Here is a 20,055-nt window from a genome sequence, read left to right as displayed (position 1 = left end):
CCTAGTAAGTGTTAAATTTGTTCTTGTAAATGCAATTGTTTCAGATTTTATGAATTTATTTCTGATAAAAATTTGAATGTTACCAAAAAAAAAAACATTTATGGTAAAAAAACTTGAAAGTGTAGATGAAATTGTGCTGTATAATATATGTTGTGCCAAACGACGTCATTTGAGAACAACTATTATATTTTTGAATGTTTACCAAGAAGTGGCTAGAATCGTTTCCCATCCCAGAAATTAATGAGCGTAATGGACGTAATGGTGGAACGAATTATTTCCCTAATGTCGCATATTATGAACTGTTACAATCTGAACAAACAGTTAATACTCAAGAAATAATCAATACACTCAAAGACATGATAAGTCGATTTTACAGCATGACATCTCGTAAGAACAATCGCAAGCAATATATTCAAGCTTCACATCCTCAGAATGTTATCACTAATTATTCCATTTGTAATTGTAGAAACTTCTCGCTACAACGTCAGCATTTACAATAACTGAATGAAAATATTTTATGTAATACATCAATATCACATTGTTTAGTATTATTGTTTTGATTAATTGTCTAGATTAAAAAACATTGAAGTGGTAAACATATTCATTTTATTCATTTAAATGTATTATTAATTTACTTATAAGCAAAACAACCGGATTCGTTATAAAAGAATGCTCTCAACAAAAGCAAATATTGGATATAATAAGTACTCTCTGTGAGACAATATATATCAATAAATCTCCACTTGTAAAAAATTCTCCGCTGGGGCAACGATTTTTTACATGATAAGTTAAACAAATAACATATATTCAAGACCTTCTCGCTTTTTATATTTTACCACATAGCTTTTAAGAGAAATTGCACTTGCCGACATCTTGATAATGGAGTATGCTATTAACAGGTCAATTGAAAAGTCCCGGCCTGACACATAGATGGCGCTACTGGAATTAAATCCATATGATTTTACTTAGCTCTAACCCTCAAAAGATGACTGTATAAATTTGACAGCGGTCGGATCATTAGTTTGTGAATTATAGCATTTTGAGTAAAGCAACTTTTGTTATTGTGAAGAAAATGGATAAAAAGAAATTTCGCATGTTGATAAATTATTGCTTTTTGAAAAGAAAAAATACAGTTGAAGCAAAAACTTCGCTTGATGCCGAGTTTCCGGATACTGTCCCAACAAAATCAGCCATCAAGGATTGGTATGCTAAGTTTAGACGTGGTGAAATTAGCACCGAAGACGATGAACGCAGTGGACGCCCAAAAGAGATTGTTACCGACGAAAACATTTAAATAATCCACAAAATGATTCTGAATGACCGTAAATTGAAATTGAATGAAATTGCAGATACTCTAAGGATATCAACTGAACGTGTACATCATATCATTCACGAATATTTGTGTATGAGCAAGCTCTTTGCAAAGTGGGTGCCGCGCGAGCTCACTGTTAACCAAAAACAACGACGAGTTGATGATTCGGAGCAGTATTTGAAGATGATCAAGCGTAGTAAACCCGAGTTTTTGCGTCTATATGTGACAATGGATGAAACATGGCTCCATCATTTCACTCCGAAGTGCAATCGACAGTCATCCGAGTAGACTCTACACGATGAATCCGCTCCAAAGTGCGCGAAAACGCAACAGTCGACTGGCAAGGTTATGGCGTCTCTATTTTGGGATACGCATGGAATAATTTTCATTGACTACCTTGAAAAAGACAGGACCATCAACAATGACTATTACATAGTGTAATTGGACCGTTTGACCGGACGAAATCGCCGAAAAACGACCGCATTTGAAGAAAAAGAAAGTGCTGCTTCACCAAGACAATGCACCGTGTCACATCTCAGTGAAAACTATGGCAAAAATCCATGAATTGGGTTTCGAATTGCTTGCTCATCCACCATATTCTCCACATCTGGCTCCCAGCGACTATTTCCTGTTCTCGGATCTTGAAAGAATGCTCACTGGAAAGAAATTTACGTCGAATGAAGAGGTGATCGCCGAAACTGAGGGCTATTTTGAAGCAAAGGACAAATCGTACTACAAAAATGGTATCGAAAAGTTGAAAGGTCGCTATAATCAGTATAATCATAATAACCCTTGAAGGCAATTATGTTGAATAAAAAAAAATAATTTTGTCAAAAAATGTGTTTATTTTATTCAAAACAACTGAAAAAATTTTTTTTCTAAAGCCGGTCTATTAAAAACTACTTCATCTTCATCAATCCACAAATACGTTGCTGTTAATACTGCCCGACTGGAACCATTCTTCATCAAATCTCATTCTTTGAAGTATTTACTAGTAGTTCTTTACTATTTCATAAATGCTTCTACAATTGATAGGAGGCTTATTGAAAGGCCATTTTACGTGACCATTTCGGTTACTTCAGTACCAGAAAAAGAAGTTAGTGTTAACGAAAACTGGTTATACTACAAGAATTTTAGGTGAAAAAAGTTTTTAAAAGTCATATGTGTGTCATATACAATATATACGTGTCGTATTATTTACACGGAAACAGCATTTTGTTCATGTTATTTTGTTTATCCCCTGTAGATTCTTGCAAACGTCTAAAAAAAATTGAGAAATTGGGTGTCACATAAACTGAATTTCAATCAAATGCGCGTGTCCGAAATGTTACGTCAATGACAGAAAAGGAAGTAGGTTTTGTATTGTATAGTTGGTAATAGAATTCAAAGTTAAAGAAATTGTATGCCATATAAAAGAAATCGTCTGTTTAACAAGTAGACTAAATTAAAACAAACTGGGAATTGACAATTGGAGGGTGGAATATTTTGTGAATATGGTGTTTAGAATAGAGGTTCTCATTTAATCACTTCAAAAGTCATTTTTGTCGCTTTTACGATATGTTATCCAAAGGTATCACTCTGAAAACATACTTATATTGATTTATGATAATTTCATCCACTTTAACATCGTAATTTCCGGAATGAATATGAAAAAATCATTTCAGACCCATTTCAATAAGCCTGAGGTCCATTTTAGAAGTAAAAAAACAAGATAATAACGAAAGCGACCTTCTGAAATCTCATTCTGTTTGAGAAAACAATGAGTCTATATATATATGCCTTTATATCTAGAATATTCTATGGGCTATTTCCATTTAAAGGATTTTATTGAAAACATATTACAAGGATAGGTTAAATTAATGTCAGCTATCGTTAAAAACCGGAATTAATTTTTCCCAAACTTTATATACTAATATACGTTCACCTTGAACTAAATGTATTCCAAGAAATAATAACTTTCTAGAAATTTTTACTCTCTGATTGTTTGCGATGATTTACCATTACAAATCAATTTAAAATGTAAATGTTTCATTAGTTTTTATTCATAAAGTGCCTAATTGTACACAATGTCACAGATAACAAAGATACTTAGTGCTGTTTACTAATCATTTAAATATATCGTATCTTGTCACAGATATCCTTATCGTCTTGATCGAAATCATATTAAAATTTCCAGTATTTAAAAATATAGACATATCTCTTTTCTTGAACTATCATTACTTTTAATACATATTATTGATGGAAATTCCTATTGTAATACCACTGTTTACAATATCCTAATCAGTGTTTTCTTTGTCTACGTATTACTAATGTAATACGTAATATAATTGATAATTCAAGGGATATCGTATTATTATTTTAATAAATTATAAGTATTATAGGTAAAATATTATAAATAAGTAATACTAATTGTGTAGATTACTAAGGAACAAAAGTTTATTTATGTTAAATAATATGAAAATACTGAGCAATACGACGTTATTTCAATAAGTGCGATATACGTTTAAAAAGTGTTTTTCAGTGCAAATAACATTAAAGGTATACTGTGTAGACATATTCATGTTGTCTGTTATTTTTTTAATAAGTGTAACAGACCTACCACAGCTATAACAACAAAAATGTTAGTGGAATTGGTGAACATTACTGTATGTTCAAAAATACATGCATATACATACATACATGTCTGAAAAAAGAACTAAATGAAATTTTTGTTTATATTCTCTTATGACGTAATGACTTCTATGCCAGTGACTTTCAAATGGCCTGCGCAAGTAAATCAGAAAGCTTTTTGCGTTGAAGCCACTAAAAAAAATTAGCAACCGAACATTTTTTATAGCAGATCTGGCCTTGATCTTAAGTAGTTTCGGATCAACTTGTTTTCAACAAACAACAATATTTGTGAAAAATTTGTCACATTTTAACTACGCAAGAAATAGATACCGATTATCAATAACTGAATTATATTGATGACCTAATGTTACCTTAATGGGTACCTTAATATAAATTACATATATATACAATTATCAATCCATATTCGATATAAGATACTCTAGATTCATTATTTTAATAAACAATAATTATAGTTCATAATTTGAGTTTTTATTACAAAAATATTCTTAACAAAAAAATTTTACAGCCTTGAATAAGGAACTCACTCAAAATTAAAAAATAATCAAACTTAGATGTTTAGCACAAAAAATATTTTAAAATAAAATATGCACATAATAATCGTTGTAATAACTAAATAGAAATTATCAAATACCTTATTTAACCTATCTACTACATGTACTTTATATTCTACTATATACACACAATTTAGCTTAATCCCTACCTAAACCTATTTATCTATTTACAATATTATTTTAACTACTACTAACTGACTACTTTGAAGTCGGTGCCTTATTTATTCGGTATTTATTTTTTGAATTCGGAAAAATATTTTATTTATCTCTTTTTAATATTAGGTATTTACTAAATTAATTACGCAATTATTTAATTTAATATTACATTGGCAACAGCCAAGTAAAGGTGCAGTTGTATTAGGAAAAATAGGAATAAATAAACAATGATTGAAAGTAAAGAACGCTTCAGCCTCAGGGTCCGCTAACTAGCCTAGGTGATTTGACAAATGTTCTAACTAAACAACAACAAAAACTTATTGTACCTGCCGGTAATCGAACCAGCGGCCTCCGTTTGGGACCTAAACGCTTTAACCATTACACCATAGAAGCAGTTGTCTACAATGTTTCTACATAAAATCAAATAGTGCTTAAAAATCAAACTGAATGGCTTTTGTACTGAACATCTTCCGATTTCTGTCACTTCAGCACAGCAATAACATTATACCCAAATATCTGATTATTTTAGATAAAAAATATATGAAAACTTTGTACGTGTCTTTGAAATTTAACCATTTCCCTGAATTTCCTGCCCTTTCCCCCAACAGACGCCAAAAGGAAAGCAAATTTTGGAACCGCCAAAATTTTTAAATCGTTCGTTTTGCCCTAGTGATAAAAAAGTTGATAAAATCAACCAACGAGATAAGACTGACTTTATAGAGGCACTATATATCTCTGTATTACACACTTAATAAATCTTTAAGTTAACACTTAGTCTTCGATTTTGTAAAAAAGGTATTATCATATCATAATATCATACAATACATAACGATTTTCAATTTTTTATTTATTATTTAAACTGGTCTAGATCAACCACAACACTGTTAACAATTATTATTATAATGTACACACTATAGTCTATAAGCAACAAACTATAGTTCCTTTCTCACTTAGTTTGGGCAAATATCAGTGCTAATACTGCTGTATCAGCCACAAATGCTTGTATTTCTTTTAATTTGAATATTCTTCTTGTGTTTGATTGGAAAGAGTCTATTGAAGATATATGATGTTATCCCAATATATTGCTTTGACAGCATTTTCTTTAGTTTATATAACAAGCCCTGGAACCAAAGAACGCTCAATAGCACCCGTTATTCTATGAACCTAACATAGCCGTTTATTGAATGCTTTTGTCGGAATCCAAACTGGTAGTCCGAAATTAGGTTGCTTGGTGTTATTATTCTCTTGAGTAATATTTTCTCGAAAAGTTTTTACTCAAATAAGCGGACGTGGTAGGATAAAACTGCCACTACTCTAAGAAATCAAACATTCCAGAGAGAACAAAATTCTCATTATTAACTCCCATATCAATGTCTCAAATATTTACTTTCGATATAACGTATCTATCATATTAATCTAATAAAAAAATAAAAAAAACGATTCCATAAATTATTGAAAACCACCATATCAAACTGAGATGAGATATAAATAGCTTATATCATCGTTATTTAATTTCAGGAAACAGTTATAATGTTGGAGCGTCTGAACGCTCAGATGGTACGTGCTTGGAAAAACGTTCAGACTTTGATATGAAATATTATAAATAAAATTCTGGAAAGAAAAAAAATATTTGGTTAATTCTGATATGTTACAAGCAGATACATACGATGATAGACAAATAGAATATTAGAACAATATTGTCTTAAACTATTATATATATATATATATATATATATATATATATATATATATATATATACATACATACATAAAAGCATATTCTAACATTTCCATAATACCAATAACTTTTCTGCTACTATAAGAACTGGTTCTTTAACATAGTTTAATAAAGTAAGGCAGAAGTATAGCAATTGTGACTGTAAAATCAACAAATCTAATTGAAGGTACTTGAATTATTACTAATAGTAATTCCACGCTGTGTGTATATAGTAGAATATAATACACGTGTAGTAGATATGTTAAATAAGGTTCTTGTTTATTTTTATTTATTTATTACAACGATTACTATGTGCATGTTTTGTTTTAAAACGTATTTTTTATGTTAAAAATCTAAGTTTGATTATTTTTACATTTTAGTGATTTCCCTATTTATTTTTTGAAGTCGGCTGAATCTTTATTAAAAATATTTTATTATATTTGTTAAGAGCATCAAAGAAATTATTCAGGATCCTCTACACACGTCTAGCAATAAATCGCTTAACACACTCCAGCTGTGATAGTCAATAAATAATAAACAATACAGATAATGAACATAAAAGTAGGTAAATCAATCAGTTTATGAAACTGTCATAGTTCTAAACTGTATCTAATCAATTCATCAGTTTACAATTTGTTGAGAGTGCCAAATCATACTCGTACATTTACGTACAGTTCTAAAAATATCCTGCCAAAAATAGCGCCACCTTAATGTGACTTCCAAGCCAGCGCATTCGCTTTTCTTACATTAGAACTTTTCTAGGGTATCACTTCATCATAAAAAAGTAGTTAATTTTCCTCCGTACGGAAAAAAAAACACTCGTCAGTATTAGAACAACATTCGAATAGGCGTAGTTTTTATGCCGTCTGGACCCAGTGTGTTATAATTGTGCGAAAGTGTTTTGTGTTAGGTGCTCTTGCCGAAAACGTGAATAACCTGGTCAGGATTTATAACTCTAGCCCAAGATGATTTCAAAAATATTCGCCCCTATTGTATTTTTGCTACCAACGATTTTGTCGGCACCACTAACTGAACACATCGACGGCGTGGTACTTAGAACGGCACAGTGGGGTACAAATGTCGTTCTCACGTGTCTTAGCAACGACGCCGCTCACGTTTTCCAATATTGGCACATTGTAAACAAAGGCGTTGTCATTGGACCAGGGAATGCGTATGACGAAGCCAAATATCGATATCACGTACTTTCTGGAAATCTTACGATAAAGGTCAGTTTATTAGAATCTACACCGAAACTATAATGTTTAATGTCTTTATTCCGGTAATTTTAAAACAAATATTTAATATTTTCGGAACATAAAAATCTCCCATCGTTTAAACAGAAATGAACTGTTTAGCTATCAATAAAAATATAGTTTATGTTTAATTCAATCTTTTTAGACATCATTTACGCGATTCCGTATAATACTGCTTATCTTCTAAAATTTATCAAAAAATTAGTAGATAAAGATAAATGATGTATTTGACATGCATCCTTATTTGTACTTACAGAAACAGTACACAGAAAAAAAAACAATGTATGGATCTTAAAACATGAGCTGAAATGGGTGTTTATTTTTGTTGAAAGTTGCCTTTATTCATCAACGTAATCTCCATCAAGAACCATACCAGCGGTGCTGTAACATTTCAATACCACTTTTCTAGAACGATTTATCTTTTGCCTCAAAATATGCCACAGTTTCAGCGATAACTTCTTCATTCGAGTATCTGCGAACAGCATGTAGTCGCTGGGACCCGAAATCTGGCGAATACGTTGGATGTGGAAGCAATTCAAAGTTCAATTCATGTAGTTTTGTCAGTGTTCTGAGAGACTTCTTATATGATACGTTGTCTTGATAAAGCAACATTTTTTCTTTACCATATGCCGTTTCTTTACAATTTCGATCTTCAAACGGTCCAATAACATCATATAATATTCACTGTTGATGCTGTTTCCCTTCTCAAAATGGTCGATGAATATTACACCAGGCACATACCAAAATACCGAGCCCATAACATTTCCAGTCAATTGTTGTGCTTTCGAGCCCTTTGGACGAGGTTCAACGGTTGCTGTCCACTAAGACAACGATCGTATTTATTTGCGAGTGAGGTTATGGACCCATGTTTCATCCATTGTCACATATCGACGCAAAAATTCCGATCTGTTACGTTTATGCATGGCGAAACACTGCTCAGAATCATCAACAAGTTCTTGTTTTTGGTTAACAGTGAGCAAACGCGTCGCCCACTTTGAATAGATCTTTCTCATAATCAAAGGCTCAAACAATATAAAACTAACACACGTTTTTTTATATCTTTATGATGTTAGATAACTTACGTAACATCACTTTGTGGATTTTTTTGATGTTTTCTAGTGTTGCCATCTACGACCACGTTTGAAGTCAGCAAACCAAAGTTTTATGATTGTTGGAACGGACTCCTTATAATAATTTTCAACCCATTTTTTCACTGGAACGGTATTTTTCCCATCAAGAAGCAATGTAAAATTAAAACACGAATTAATTTTTATCCATTGGTTTGAAAATAACAAAAGAATGTCACTCTTAGCACAAGTCACAAATGTATGTGTAGAATATCATGTAATTTTAACAGATTTCTTTTGAAGGTTAGTTTTAACTGAATAAGCGGTGAATGCAATAAAACTAGCACCATCTATGTGTTAGGCCCGGGACTTTTCAGTCAATGTATTTGCATCAATGCACAAACAGGACGAGTGCTGGATAAATACAGCAGTATGCATTTTCCAAATTAACTCAGACGAGTTAAACTAAAGTAAGAAATATACTAATTCGTGTGCCAACAATCCAATAACACCATCAAAGAACCTACACACACACCTAAGCAAAATACAACTGTGCCTAAAAACATGATGAATCAAAACAATTGAAGCAAAATCTACCCATGTAACTTTTACTCTGCGTAGAACATACCAATGAATATAAATATTTGTCAACACTCCCAGATAGTCTCAATATCTTGGCATACATCTAGACTGTGGTCCAACGCGGTTGAAGCACATGCTTGCAAAATGAAAGAAACTTATAAACTATATTAAATGTGTTGCCTGATCAGGACCAAATCCAAGTTATCATAAGATTTTAAAAGATTTCTGTAGGAATCAATACTTGTGGTACTACTAGCAAGTAAAAGAAAGCGTTGCGTTCCGTTATTAACGATCCGTCTATGAATTGTTTATTCTTCATTGAAGTGACAAAGCACGATACCTCTTGAGAACCCAAAAGAATTGTAATTCAAAGTGTTTGTGCTAAGTACTTCGAAAGAGTGTAGGGAGTGAAGTGCCCAGGCTAAAACTGCAGGCAGATTTAGAATAAGATATTTTACGCAGCAAGTCACTTAATGAAGGTACAGCATTTTTAGTGCACAAAAGATAACAAAAAAAAATTGGTCAGGTGGTCATAACCCGGACTCTAGAAAGTTTCTTTCGCAAGATGGCAATGATTAAAAACGTTTTTGTACCTGTATTTTTTACCTTTCTTGATATTTTTTGAAAATTCAGGGTATATGCTCACAGATACAGAAGTACTATTCAGAGTTTCTGGCAGTAAAGCTCAAATAACTTAACATTCACATTTTATTAACCGCTTTTCTACTTCACAATGAATATTTAAACGAAATAATTAGCTAATTAGAACTAAATAATTAACAATTTCCATTATCCGTGCCCCAACGTGTATATGCTTTGAGTCAATAAAGGCCAAATTAATTAATTTAATGATTCATTGTTATTTGGAACTTCTAAATAAACAAACATCTCACCCACCAGCAACCTCAACCAACATGTCAAAAGTCGTTGTGTCTCCCTTTAAAGACATTTTCTTAAAAATCTCAACTCAGAAAATCGATATTTTCTCATTTCTGGACCAGTTTTCTACAGAGAAAAATCCTCACCCTCGCGAAAACAAACTCACTTTTTCATTTTTTTAAACGGATTTATATCGAATTTTGAAATCAAATGGAACCCTCAAGTAGTTAATATACACATTTTTCCCGAAAACGTTCAGAAAGAAAACAGTCGAAACAGTCGATACTCAAAAAAACTAGCGACTGAAAATAGTAATTACTACAATTCGTGATGTTAGACGAAGATGTACGAATCCTTTTATATTAGAATATCCTGTGGATCTGTAAAAAGGAATGGAATATTTCTATGAAATTTAATAATACCCCACAAATGTTTTATCTTATTTTAATATGTTAATTGCTATTTTTAAGTAATATACTATAATAAATATAGACAATATAACTTAACAAAACCTAAAAACTAAAAATGTACAATAACCATAAATACTAAATAAAAATTAAACATATACCTAATCATAGAAAAGAGACTAATCCATGACATAATTAAAAATGATCGCACAATAACTACTAGAGCTTTTTTAAATAAAGTAAATGTTTTTTTTATTATTGAACGAAAATATTCTTTAACAAAAATCGAGAGAGTAATCGAAATATTACCTATTATTTCCATAAAAACAATCAAAAGTATTTTACTATTTATCATTCACAATGTTAATATTTTTACCCTGTTACATTAACAATCTTGAAAAATAGCGTTCTAAAATGCTGCTATGTTAATATATAATAGATTGTTATTTACAAGCAAACTACAAAAAAAATCATAAAACTATATATTTTACATATAAATCTATCTAATTGTTTTTTGTCAAGATTGCCGCTAAGGCGACACAGCCATAACGTTAAAAATCAGTCGAATGAAACTAGTAGAACCAAAAATAGTAACACAAAATACAGGACTGAAACAGTCGATAATAAATAGTAACAAAATCAGTCGAATCAAAAATAACGACTGAAACAGTCGATAGTAAAAAGTAGTCAATTACTAAACAATGCATAGTCGTTTTCAGTCGATAGTTCCCAACGGTAGTTTTAATTTTACAAACAGAAATACTGAGGCCGGCTTGGTGGCACAGTGGTAAAGGCGATAAGACGGTCTTACTGTTGCGATAGCTGAGGTTTCGAATCCTGCTGGGGCATAGTCGTAAATTTATGATTGTGATTGTTGAAAATTTGTGATTGTCCTAGACAAGAGTGTAAAATCCGACTAGGAAAATGATCTCAGTAACCAGGCTGGATAAGACCGGATGTCTTCTGGGATGATTTCTAAAGTTAGTCACTCTCCAGTCGGTAGGCTTAATGCTGATGACCGTAGTTCGGAGTCCACGTTAAACTATAGGTCCAGTCTAGATAAACCCACAGTTGGTATATATATATATATATATATATATATATATATATATATATATATATATAAAGAAATACTGAGCTCGTAAAAGAAGACTTTAAAATATATATACAAAAAGAAATACTGAGCTATCATCTAAACCAATTTGAAAAAATTGATCTGGCATTTAGTAAAAAAAATACTGCCAACCATATTGTTTTTCGATATAATCGCGTGCTACACTTTCTTGAATAAGGTAATACTCATTTAAAAATATTTACAGGTTCAATAGCTTTATCAAGGAAGCAATTGGTGTCCCACCTTATCTAAAATTAAGCGTGGAACCGTGTTTGTATAGAATAATAGTTAATTATATTGTATTAAAAGTTGTACTTATATCTCAATTATGCTAAATTGCAGAGTACAAACAAAAAATGTTAATAAACTTTAATACTATTAAATTGGAGAATATGTTATAGAATATGAGAACATTTTTATCGAAATACATCGGAGTAATTTATCAATAGTGGTCGAGTGAATAACTATTGTCTAGATTCCCATTATTTTAAAATTTAATACACCATAACCAGATATTGAAAGAAACAACGAAGTAGTGGTACACTGATTTACACAAAACTCGCCTGCCAATAACATTAGAAATTTTAGAAGCAACTTTATAGTCTATCAGAAAATTAAAATATTGTATATGTTCAAATAATAATAAGTTCCTTTGTTTTTGTTAAAATAAAGCGCTATAAACAAGATCCTAATTTTATGAACCATTTCCTTGAAATAGATTAATATTTTAACGCTCATGTTTAATTTTATAACAAACGCCGGATTCCAAAATAAAATATAAGTTAATAGTTACATAATCAGTTCCTGTCTAAAATGATGAGAATAGAATAATAGCAGGTACGCAACATAATAGCTTACCAGGATTGTGAATGTAAATTTATCAAATTCTCAAACAGTCCAACTCTCAGACCCCTCAAATTCGAAAGAAAAAGTTATTGATTCGCCACAAATTGCCCTCAAAATTATTTTCAGAAATGGAACATGTCTCAACTGTTTAAATAATATTTATCTATTATCTTTCATAATATAGAATAAGGTTTAATGTTATTAATTGTTTTCAAATTTATTTATTACTAATTATTTTAGTAATAAATTATTTTAGTAATATTTTATTATTACTAATATCCAGAGGGAGCCATAACGGGCCATTCAAATAATATTATTGGTCAATTTAAATCTCCATTATGACACCTTTAAGAAAAATATTTTACTGTAAAAACATTTGATTGGCTCATTAGTAACGTTTGGCACGTGACATCCTTGACGTCATGTTTAATTGACCAATGAAATTTAAATAAAAAAATAAGTTTTTTCTGAAATAACCATATTAAATTAAATTCAATTAAATATACATATAAATATAATATTTAAAAATAAATATAAATATAATCTGTAAAAATAAATAAATATAAATATAAACTATAACAATCAATATAAATGTATAATGTAAATTTATCTACAAAATATAAATTTAATATAAAAATAAATATATCTATAAAAATATAAATATTATATACATATATATAAAACCAAAAGCAAACAAGTTTGGTGCATTGCAAATCAAAATTATCTCTTCCATCTCTCCATTAGTACTTTTAATATTTTATCTGAAAGATCATTATGGAACGTACAATTGAATGGTTTTAAATTTACTTTTTTTAAAACATTTAACAAAATTTTTGTTATATTATAGACGTGGCAAAATCACTGAATAAATTAAGACATAGCTGAAAGACCTACTGACAGTATAACAAAACAATTTTGTTAGAGCCTGGGACACGAGATATTGTCTTGCCTCTATAAAATGAGTCTCATTTTCTGGGTCTACTGATTATTCATTATTGCATGTAAACGAAAATCACACTTAATTTTTTTCTTTTAAGTTTTACTAAATAACCGGAGATGTACACTACGGTACAACGTAAAACTTATAGGAACATCTGAACTGAAGTTATAGAGTCAAGTAATTAACAGTAAGAATGAGCAGAAAGGGGAATACTGGCTGAATGAATACAAACTTTACCATTACCTTCTGGAGTTTGTTCAAATGGACACTCTAGTTGTAGGCCTGGAACGATGGAAATAGGTACTATAATTATAGTAAGACAGTTTAGAAATGTATTATGGTAACAATTATGAACAGAAATGTGACTGACTTCTTCAATTTACCTTCTATATAATTTTGATTTTGATCCAATTCCATTTGTACATATTCTGGGCTCGTGGTATTATTTTCACCATCACTAAATTGTTCATAAGTACTTAAAGGAAAGTTTAAATGTATCACAAAAATGTCTCACATGGTAACGATCAAAAATCTGTTTCATATTTAACCCAACCAGTTTAGGATTTTTAATGTTTTCTACTCATTTCTTAAAGATCGCGTTTTTAACGGATAACGATGATGCATTTCCTCACTATCTGTGCATCCGGGCACACAACACTTCCTAGAACGGGAATGCATTTCAACTACCGACTTGTATATAGCATAGAGTAATGGTATATGGTAATAAAATAAAATAATACTTCAATGTATAAATGTTATAAAAAGCTAACCACACTGTTCTGAATATAGGGCACATTGAAAATGGCGTGTAAATAAACAAACCGTAGAACGAAATGAACCAATCAAATTCCGTCGCGGCTCTTGGCATAGCGAATAAAACAAGTATTATGTTAAACGTAGCGACATCTACATGTTGGACGTCGCGTAAACATTTCGCCAAAATTTCCTATGAAGTTAAATCTCTATTTCTCTATGAATATAGTTTCATATAGTTTATACTATTCTATGATTTATTCTCTGCAGGAGAGTGCGCATATGCCAAATCCGAAGATGTTGGGGAACAATGTATCCTCTTCAGCAGTGGCACCAGTAATTTAACCAAGTATTTGAGTCATTCCCATTTTAACAGTCCATAGATGAATATGCCTTAATTCAAATCATTTATTGATGTTCACGGAATTATTTTCGCTGTCTGTGGTCATTAGGCTTCAGTACTTGAATCTTTTTAACATGGAGATCAAGATCTTTAATGAGTATTGGCTGCTCTAGAAATTTGCAATACTGGATTTTACTTTGACGAAGCTAAATCACTAAATCAGCTTCTCGTCATATTTTGTACGAGAAAATGTACCCGTCAAACTTAGAATTGGCGTTAATTTTGAAATACCCTTTGTAAGAATGACAAATTTAATGAGACATTGTTGTTTTAGGCAGTAACAAAACAGGAAGAAGGTATTTATGAATGTGTTTCTAAAAAAATTAACAACGAAGGAATTGACAACATAAATATCAAAGTAGTTCGAATTGTAGTCCAGAACAGCTGGGACAAAGTATATGAAGATGATAGTCACGTAAGCTTTACCCTGCAAACAATTGCCTAACATTATTTTATTAATAATTTGGTTTCAGATAAATTTAATCAGAGTACTGGTAGCGCTAATTACTCTGGTTATTATAGCAATGGTTGTATGGTTTGTCTATGGAATATGGAAAGACAGATATAGATATCCCAGATATCTAGGTCAGTATGGTGTAATTATTTTGTCAAAATAAAGGACAAAATTATGGGCCTCATAAATGCAACACAATATTAACAACAGAACTAACCTATTCATAAAAACTTTTTATATATAAAGTTGTGTATTTATGGGAACTTTATTCCACTGTTATTTGACAAAAAAATACTGCAGAAAACTAACGTAATTTTCTGAAGAGAAGTGGTTATGCTGTATTTAAAACCTCTTGAATGCGAATGAAGCGATTAGTCTTAACATTTCGAAGAACTAAATACAGAACTTTCACACTTTTCCTAAAAATGTGAGGATTAAGAGACACTACTAGAAGTTCCATGGCTGCATAACGTCACATACCTAGGTTTCCACTTCGTCCGACGGTTCGGTTGGCATTCCCAAATCCAGAGAGCAATTCAGAAAGGTTCGGGTATAGCAAACCTACTATTTTCCCTGATCTGCCCTTCTAACAGACTTCCCATCTCCATCAAATGCTTATTGTACAAAATGATAATTCGGTCCGTACTCCTCTACGGATCTAATGTCTACTTCAAGTTTGTTACACCCAACCAGGTGAAACGGCTTTAAGTTTTCCAAAATAAGCTTCTCAGGAAAATCTTAAATACTCCATGATTTGTATATGATGATATATGATGATAGATCTATGATGTCTATATTTTGTCAGAAACAATCATATTCATAGCGCTTGTTCGCGAGCTGGTCGACATGCTTGGAACTTAGCACCGCGTCACCGCTAACCTCCCCTTTCTCAGGCTGACACGACCTCATCATATCATTCACGAATATTTGGATATGAGAAAGTTCTGTGCAAAGTGGGTGCTGCGCGAGCTCACTTTTGACCAAAAACAACGACAAGTTGATGATTCCGAGCAGTGTGTGAAGATGATCAAGCGTAATAAACCAGCGTTTTTCCATCGATATGTAACAATAGATAAAACATGGCTCTATTATTTTATTCCGAAGTAGAATCGACAGTCATCCGAGTGGACTGGGCACGATGAACCCGCTCCAAAGCGTGGGAAAACGCAACAGTCGGCTGGCAAGGTTACGGCGTCCGTATTTTGGGATGCACATGGAATAATTTTTGTTGACTACCTTGAAAAAGAAAGGTTTGAAGGACGATATCGCCAAGAAAACTACCGCATTTGAAGAAAAAGAAAGTGCTACTTCACCAAGACGATGCACCGTTTCACTACTCTGTGAAAACGATGGAAAAATCAATGAATATGAATGAATGTGGGCTTCGAATTTCTTCCTCGTCCACCGTATTCTCCAGATCTAGCCCTCAGACTATTTCCTGTTCTCAGATCTCAAAAGAATGCTTGCTGGGAAGAAATTTTCGTCGAATGAAGAGGTGATCGCCGAAACTGATGGCTATTTTGAAGCAAAGCACAAATCGTACTACAAGAAAGTATCGAAAAGTTGGAAGATCGCTATAATTAGTGTATCACCCTTGAAGAGAATAAAAAAAACGTAAAAGTTTTTACGGGCAAACTACCTAACTCCTGAAAAATGCAGTGATGCAGAAACACTTAGTAAACAAATTTAAGTGTTATAGATCTGTTGAGATGCGGGAGAGAAAACAAGGTTGTAAATTAAATACAATTTATTTTCTCTCTTCCTTGAGTAAATTAATACTCAAAGACGAGTTATTTAATTGATAATAAAGAATACGTATATATACATTTAAAGGCTGTTAATTAATACGTGATGGGAAAAGGATTATGATTCAAATCGCATGTACTTACTATTAACGAAAAGTCTAGACTAGCTAATGTAGACAGGAATTATATGCTTTCAATAATACTTCAATTAATATAATAATTTCTTCAATGTCTCTTCAATTAATGCTCATTCAATTCTTCGTTTCTTCTTCATTCAATTCAATAGTATCTTCTTCTCTGTCAGACTATCTTCCCCTTGTGGATGCACGGTGTTTTATCGCTGAAGCTCTTCCCTCGGGTACTTGGTGGTGGACAAGGCTGATCCAAGAACCCTTTTCTGTACCCAGATTCGCTGGGAATATCGGTGTGGGAAACTAGGAACTTCTCACTTCAGACTCTTAAGGAATTCCCAAAAATTCCATGATTTCGGGTCTTCTTGGCATTTTTGGTTACAAGCGCCATAAGGAGTCCTATACCAGGTCTACCATCCGACACGTTTCGTCTAGCCTCTGTACCTGAACCCTCGTTATCCTCAACACTCGACAACGAGCCGATGGGAGTCATCCTTGTTGAACACGTCGGGTATCTTTTTGCCTGTCTATATTTACCATATGTTCAATATACTGCGAACGTTATGTTTTTCATCAGGTCATAATTCTTTTCTATGTCACAAATATAAAAAACTTCAGTTAAAGGTCTAATAAATTAGACCCTCTAACAATAGAACCGAAAGAATTCTACAATTAGCGTAACTTACATGTTACATGGCTATCCCAACCATTCATAATAAATTTGCGTCGCAACAAGATCCTTTAATTCAAAATTCACTCAACAAACTTATCGCACAAAGCTATGACTAATTGTAATTTAAAAAAAAGTATCCCTTTGCTCATTCTGTACACTGTTAAACACACCAATTAAATTTGATTATGTGTAAGGCTGCATCCACAAATAAGCAAGTACGTATATTTTTTTGGCAATCTACAAGACATTCCTGGCTTTTTTAATAATTCAACTCAATGAGTAGAAATGTTTGTGAACAGAACGATCTCCAAGGCGTTCCAACGCATTGGAACTTTAATATACGCGCTATTAATGTTGTGTACTGAAATAGAAACGATCTAATTGAGCGTATAGATGAAATAAAAGATCAATTCTCCAGCAACACAGTCTATAATGTGATAGCTTCTATTCGCTGTACATTAAATGATGCGATCTTCAACTTTTGTTTAACTTTTTTTTCCAGCATGTGATGCCCCACGTAGATATCATCTTTAACCAACTGCAGCAAAGAAAAATCGAACCTACTGGTATAAGAAACGTTATCGATTATATCAAGTTCGAAATTATATTGATAACGTCGTTAATGAAGCATCAGATATAATAAGTCATGAACCACCAGAAAACAAATGCAACCGTCCAGGCAACAGTATATTTGATCACCGAATTTCTGCTTTAGAGGTGTGTGATATTATAATTGTGTGCCAAATTGTGCAAAAGATCGATATCATCACATCTACTAGCTGCATAACTTTTCTTTTCGGAATACTTTGGAGAGTATTGCGGTAAATTTCCTAAGGATAAACTCACTTCCATGTCTACCTTTTATTCCACACTTGAAAAAGAACGATCACGAACTGAACTGTCGTTTATTTATTCAGGAAATGATTTCAGAATATGAAATGGTGCACTACCTCTTTTAAAATATTTAATAGCAAATAATCTAAGAGACACGTTGAAGGAGACTAGACAATTAATCGAAATCCTGATACCAACTGCAGAAATGACATCATAGGCCGAAAGGTGTTTCCCAATACCAAAAGCTGCTGCGCTTTTGCTGCGAAACGTTCCTCGGAGATTCAATGACCGAAGATCGTTTAACAGCTCTTTCCATGCTATCTATTGAAAAACAGTTTATCTCGGAAATAGACAATTTTAATAAAGTAAAGTAAATAAAAAAGAAAGTGGGATGACTTAATTTATAAAAAAACAGTGATTTTTGCAAAAGAAACACTAATTTCTACCACAAGGTTTTCTAATAACTAACTAATGATTATTGCTTTAAATAAAATAATGAAATATTTTAATCTAAAACTCTAAAATTTAATTTTTCAGAGCCGGACGAAGAGGACGACGAGAGCACAGAAGAAATCTTCAGTCGACCTGGTACATCAAGGCAAAATATAGTACCGTTGAAAAATAAAAAACCCGAAGAAACGCCGTTTGATGACATTGATATAAGTACAGATTTCAAAAGTATTCTAGATAATACTAATGCCAAGTAGTCCTCAATAAAATTTTTATAAAACATGTTAGTGAATGGCAGAAAGTTTGAATGATGTGATTATTTCTACGGAACTAGTATTCTATTTATTAATAATGTTAATAAAAAAATCAAAATATTTCCGCGTCTTACATTGTACCTCACAACCATGTTTCCATACATCCTATGAATTATTATTAAAAAGGTGTAAGGTTATTTTAAAACCCAGGGCGTAATATAAAAATTATATTTAATAAAACAACAATAAACAATTAAACATCTGATATAATTAAAAACAGAGATCAAAATAAATGGTATAACAACCATTTACTCAATAAATGGCAAAGTAAATAATATAATAACGATTTATCGATATTTTTCCCCTGTAATATAAAGAATAATCTTACTTTTTAGTTTCCCCCCGTAATAAATAAACCTGAGCGCGCGCCATCAGATTGCTGTCACAAATAAAATCTTGTTGCACCTTAGCGTTCGGAACTATCGAATGTTTAGTAATTAACTATTTTTTATTATCGACTGTTTGAATCGCTACTTTCGGTCCGACTGATTTTACTTCTTTTTACCATCGAAAGTTTCAGTTCCTATTTTTGGTACTACTGATTTGACTACTTTTTATTATGAATTATTTCAGTCGATTGTATTGTATATTAAATTAACATTTTCGGACCTCGTTATTCGACTGATTTTTAACGTTCTTGCTTTACGTTTCATTTTCAAGCCTTTTAAACCATAAAATTAAATACCGAAATACACAAAATATTTAAAATTAAGTACCAATTTCAAAGGTTTATTAAATATAATTAACAGGTTTTTGGAATATCCTTATAATTTTTTGAAAAAATAGGAAACATATGATATAAATATCGATAAATCGGCTGTAAACATCGATATTTTTGGGCAT

General features: G+C 31.8%; 1 protein-coding gene across 1 annotated transcript; it reads left to right on the top strand.

The window, feature by feature from the left end:
• The first annotated feature begins 7,108 nt into the window (after positions 1-7,108).
• Positions 7,109-19,273, top strand: LOC143196656 (uncharacterized). Its single transcript, XM_076404528.1, has 4 exons — positions 7,109-7,593; positions 14,886-15,026; positions 15,085-15,196; positions 18,986-19,273. The coding sequence occupies exons 1-4, from the start codon at positions 7,333-7,335 to the stop codon at positions 19,153-19,155; spliced, it is 684 nt and encodes a 227-aa protein (XP_076260643.1). The 5' UTR covers positions 7,109-7,332; the 3' UTR covers positions 19,156-19,273.
• The last annotated feature ends 782 nt before the right edge of the window (positions 19,274-20,055 follow it).

This window comes from Rhynchophorus ferrugineus, unplaced genomic scaffold, assembly GCF_030347505.1.
Source record: "Rhynchophorus ferrugineus isolate W39M unplaced genomic scaffold, kcgeb_rfMv2 rfM4, whole genome shotgun sequence".
Classification (NCBI taxonomy): domain Eukaryota; kingdom Metazoa; phylum Arthropoda; class Insecta; order Coleoptera; family Curculionidae; genus Rhynchophorus; species Rhynchophorus ferrugineus.
This window is presented reverse-complemented; position numbering and strand designations above follow the sequence as displayed.

Excerpts from the sequence above, each read along its gene's own strand:
- LOC143196656 (XM_076404528.1), top strand. The coding sequence starts at position 7,333 with ATGATTTCAAAAATATTCGCCCCTATTGTATTTTTGCTACCAACGATT. Across the intron at positions 7,594-14,885 it reads CTGGAAATCTTACGATAAAG|GCAGTAACAAAACAGGAAGA; the intron begins GTCAGTTTATTA and ends TTGTTGTTTTAG. Across the intron at positions 15,027-15,084 it reads TATATGAAGATGATAGTCAC|ATAAATTTAATCAGAGTACT; the intron begins GTAAGCTTTACC and ends ATTTGGTTTCAG.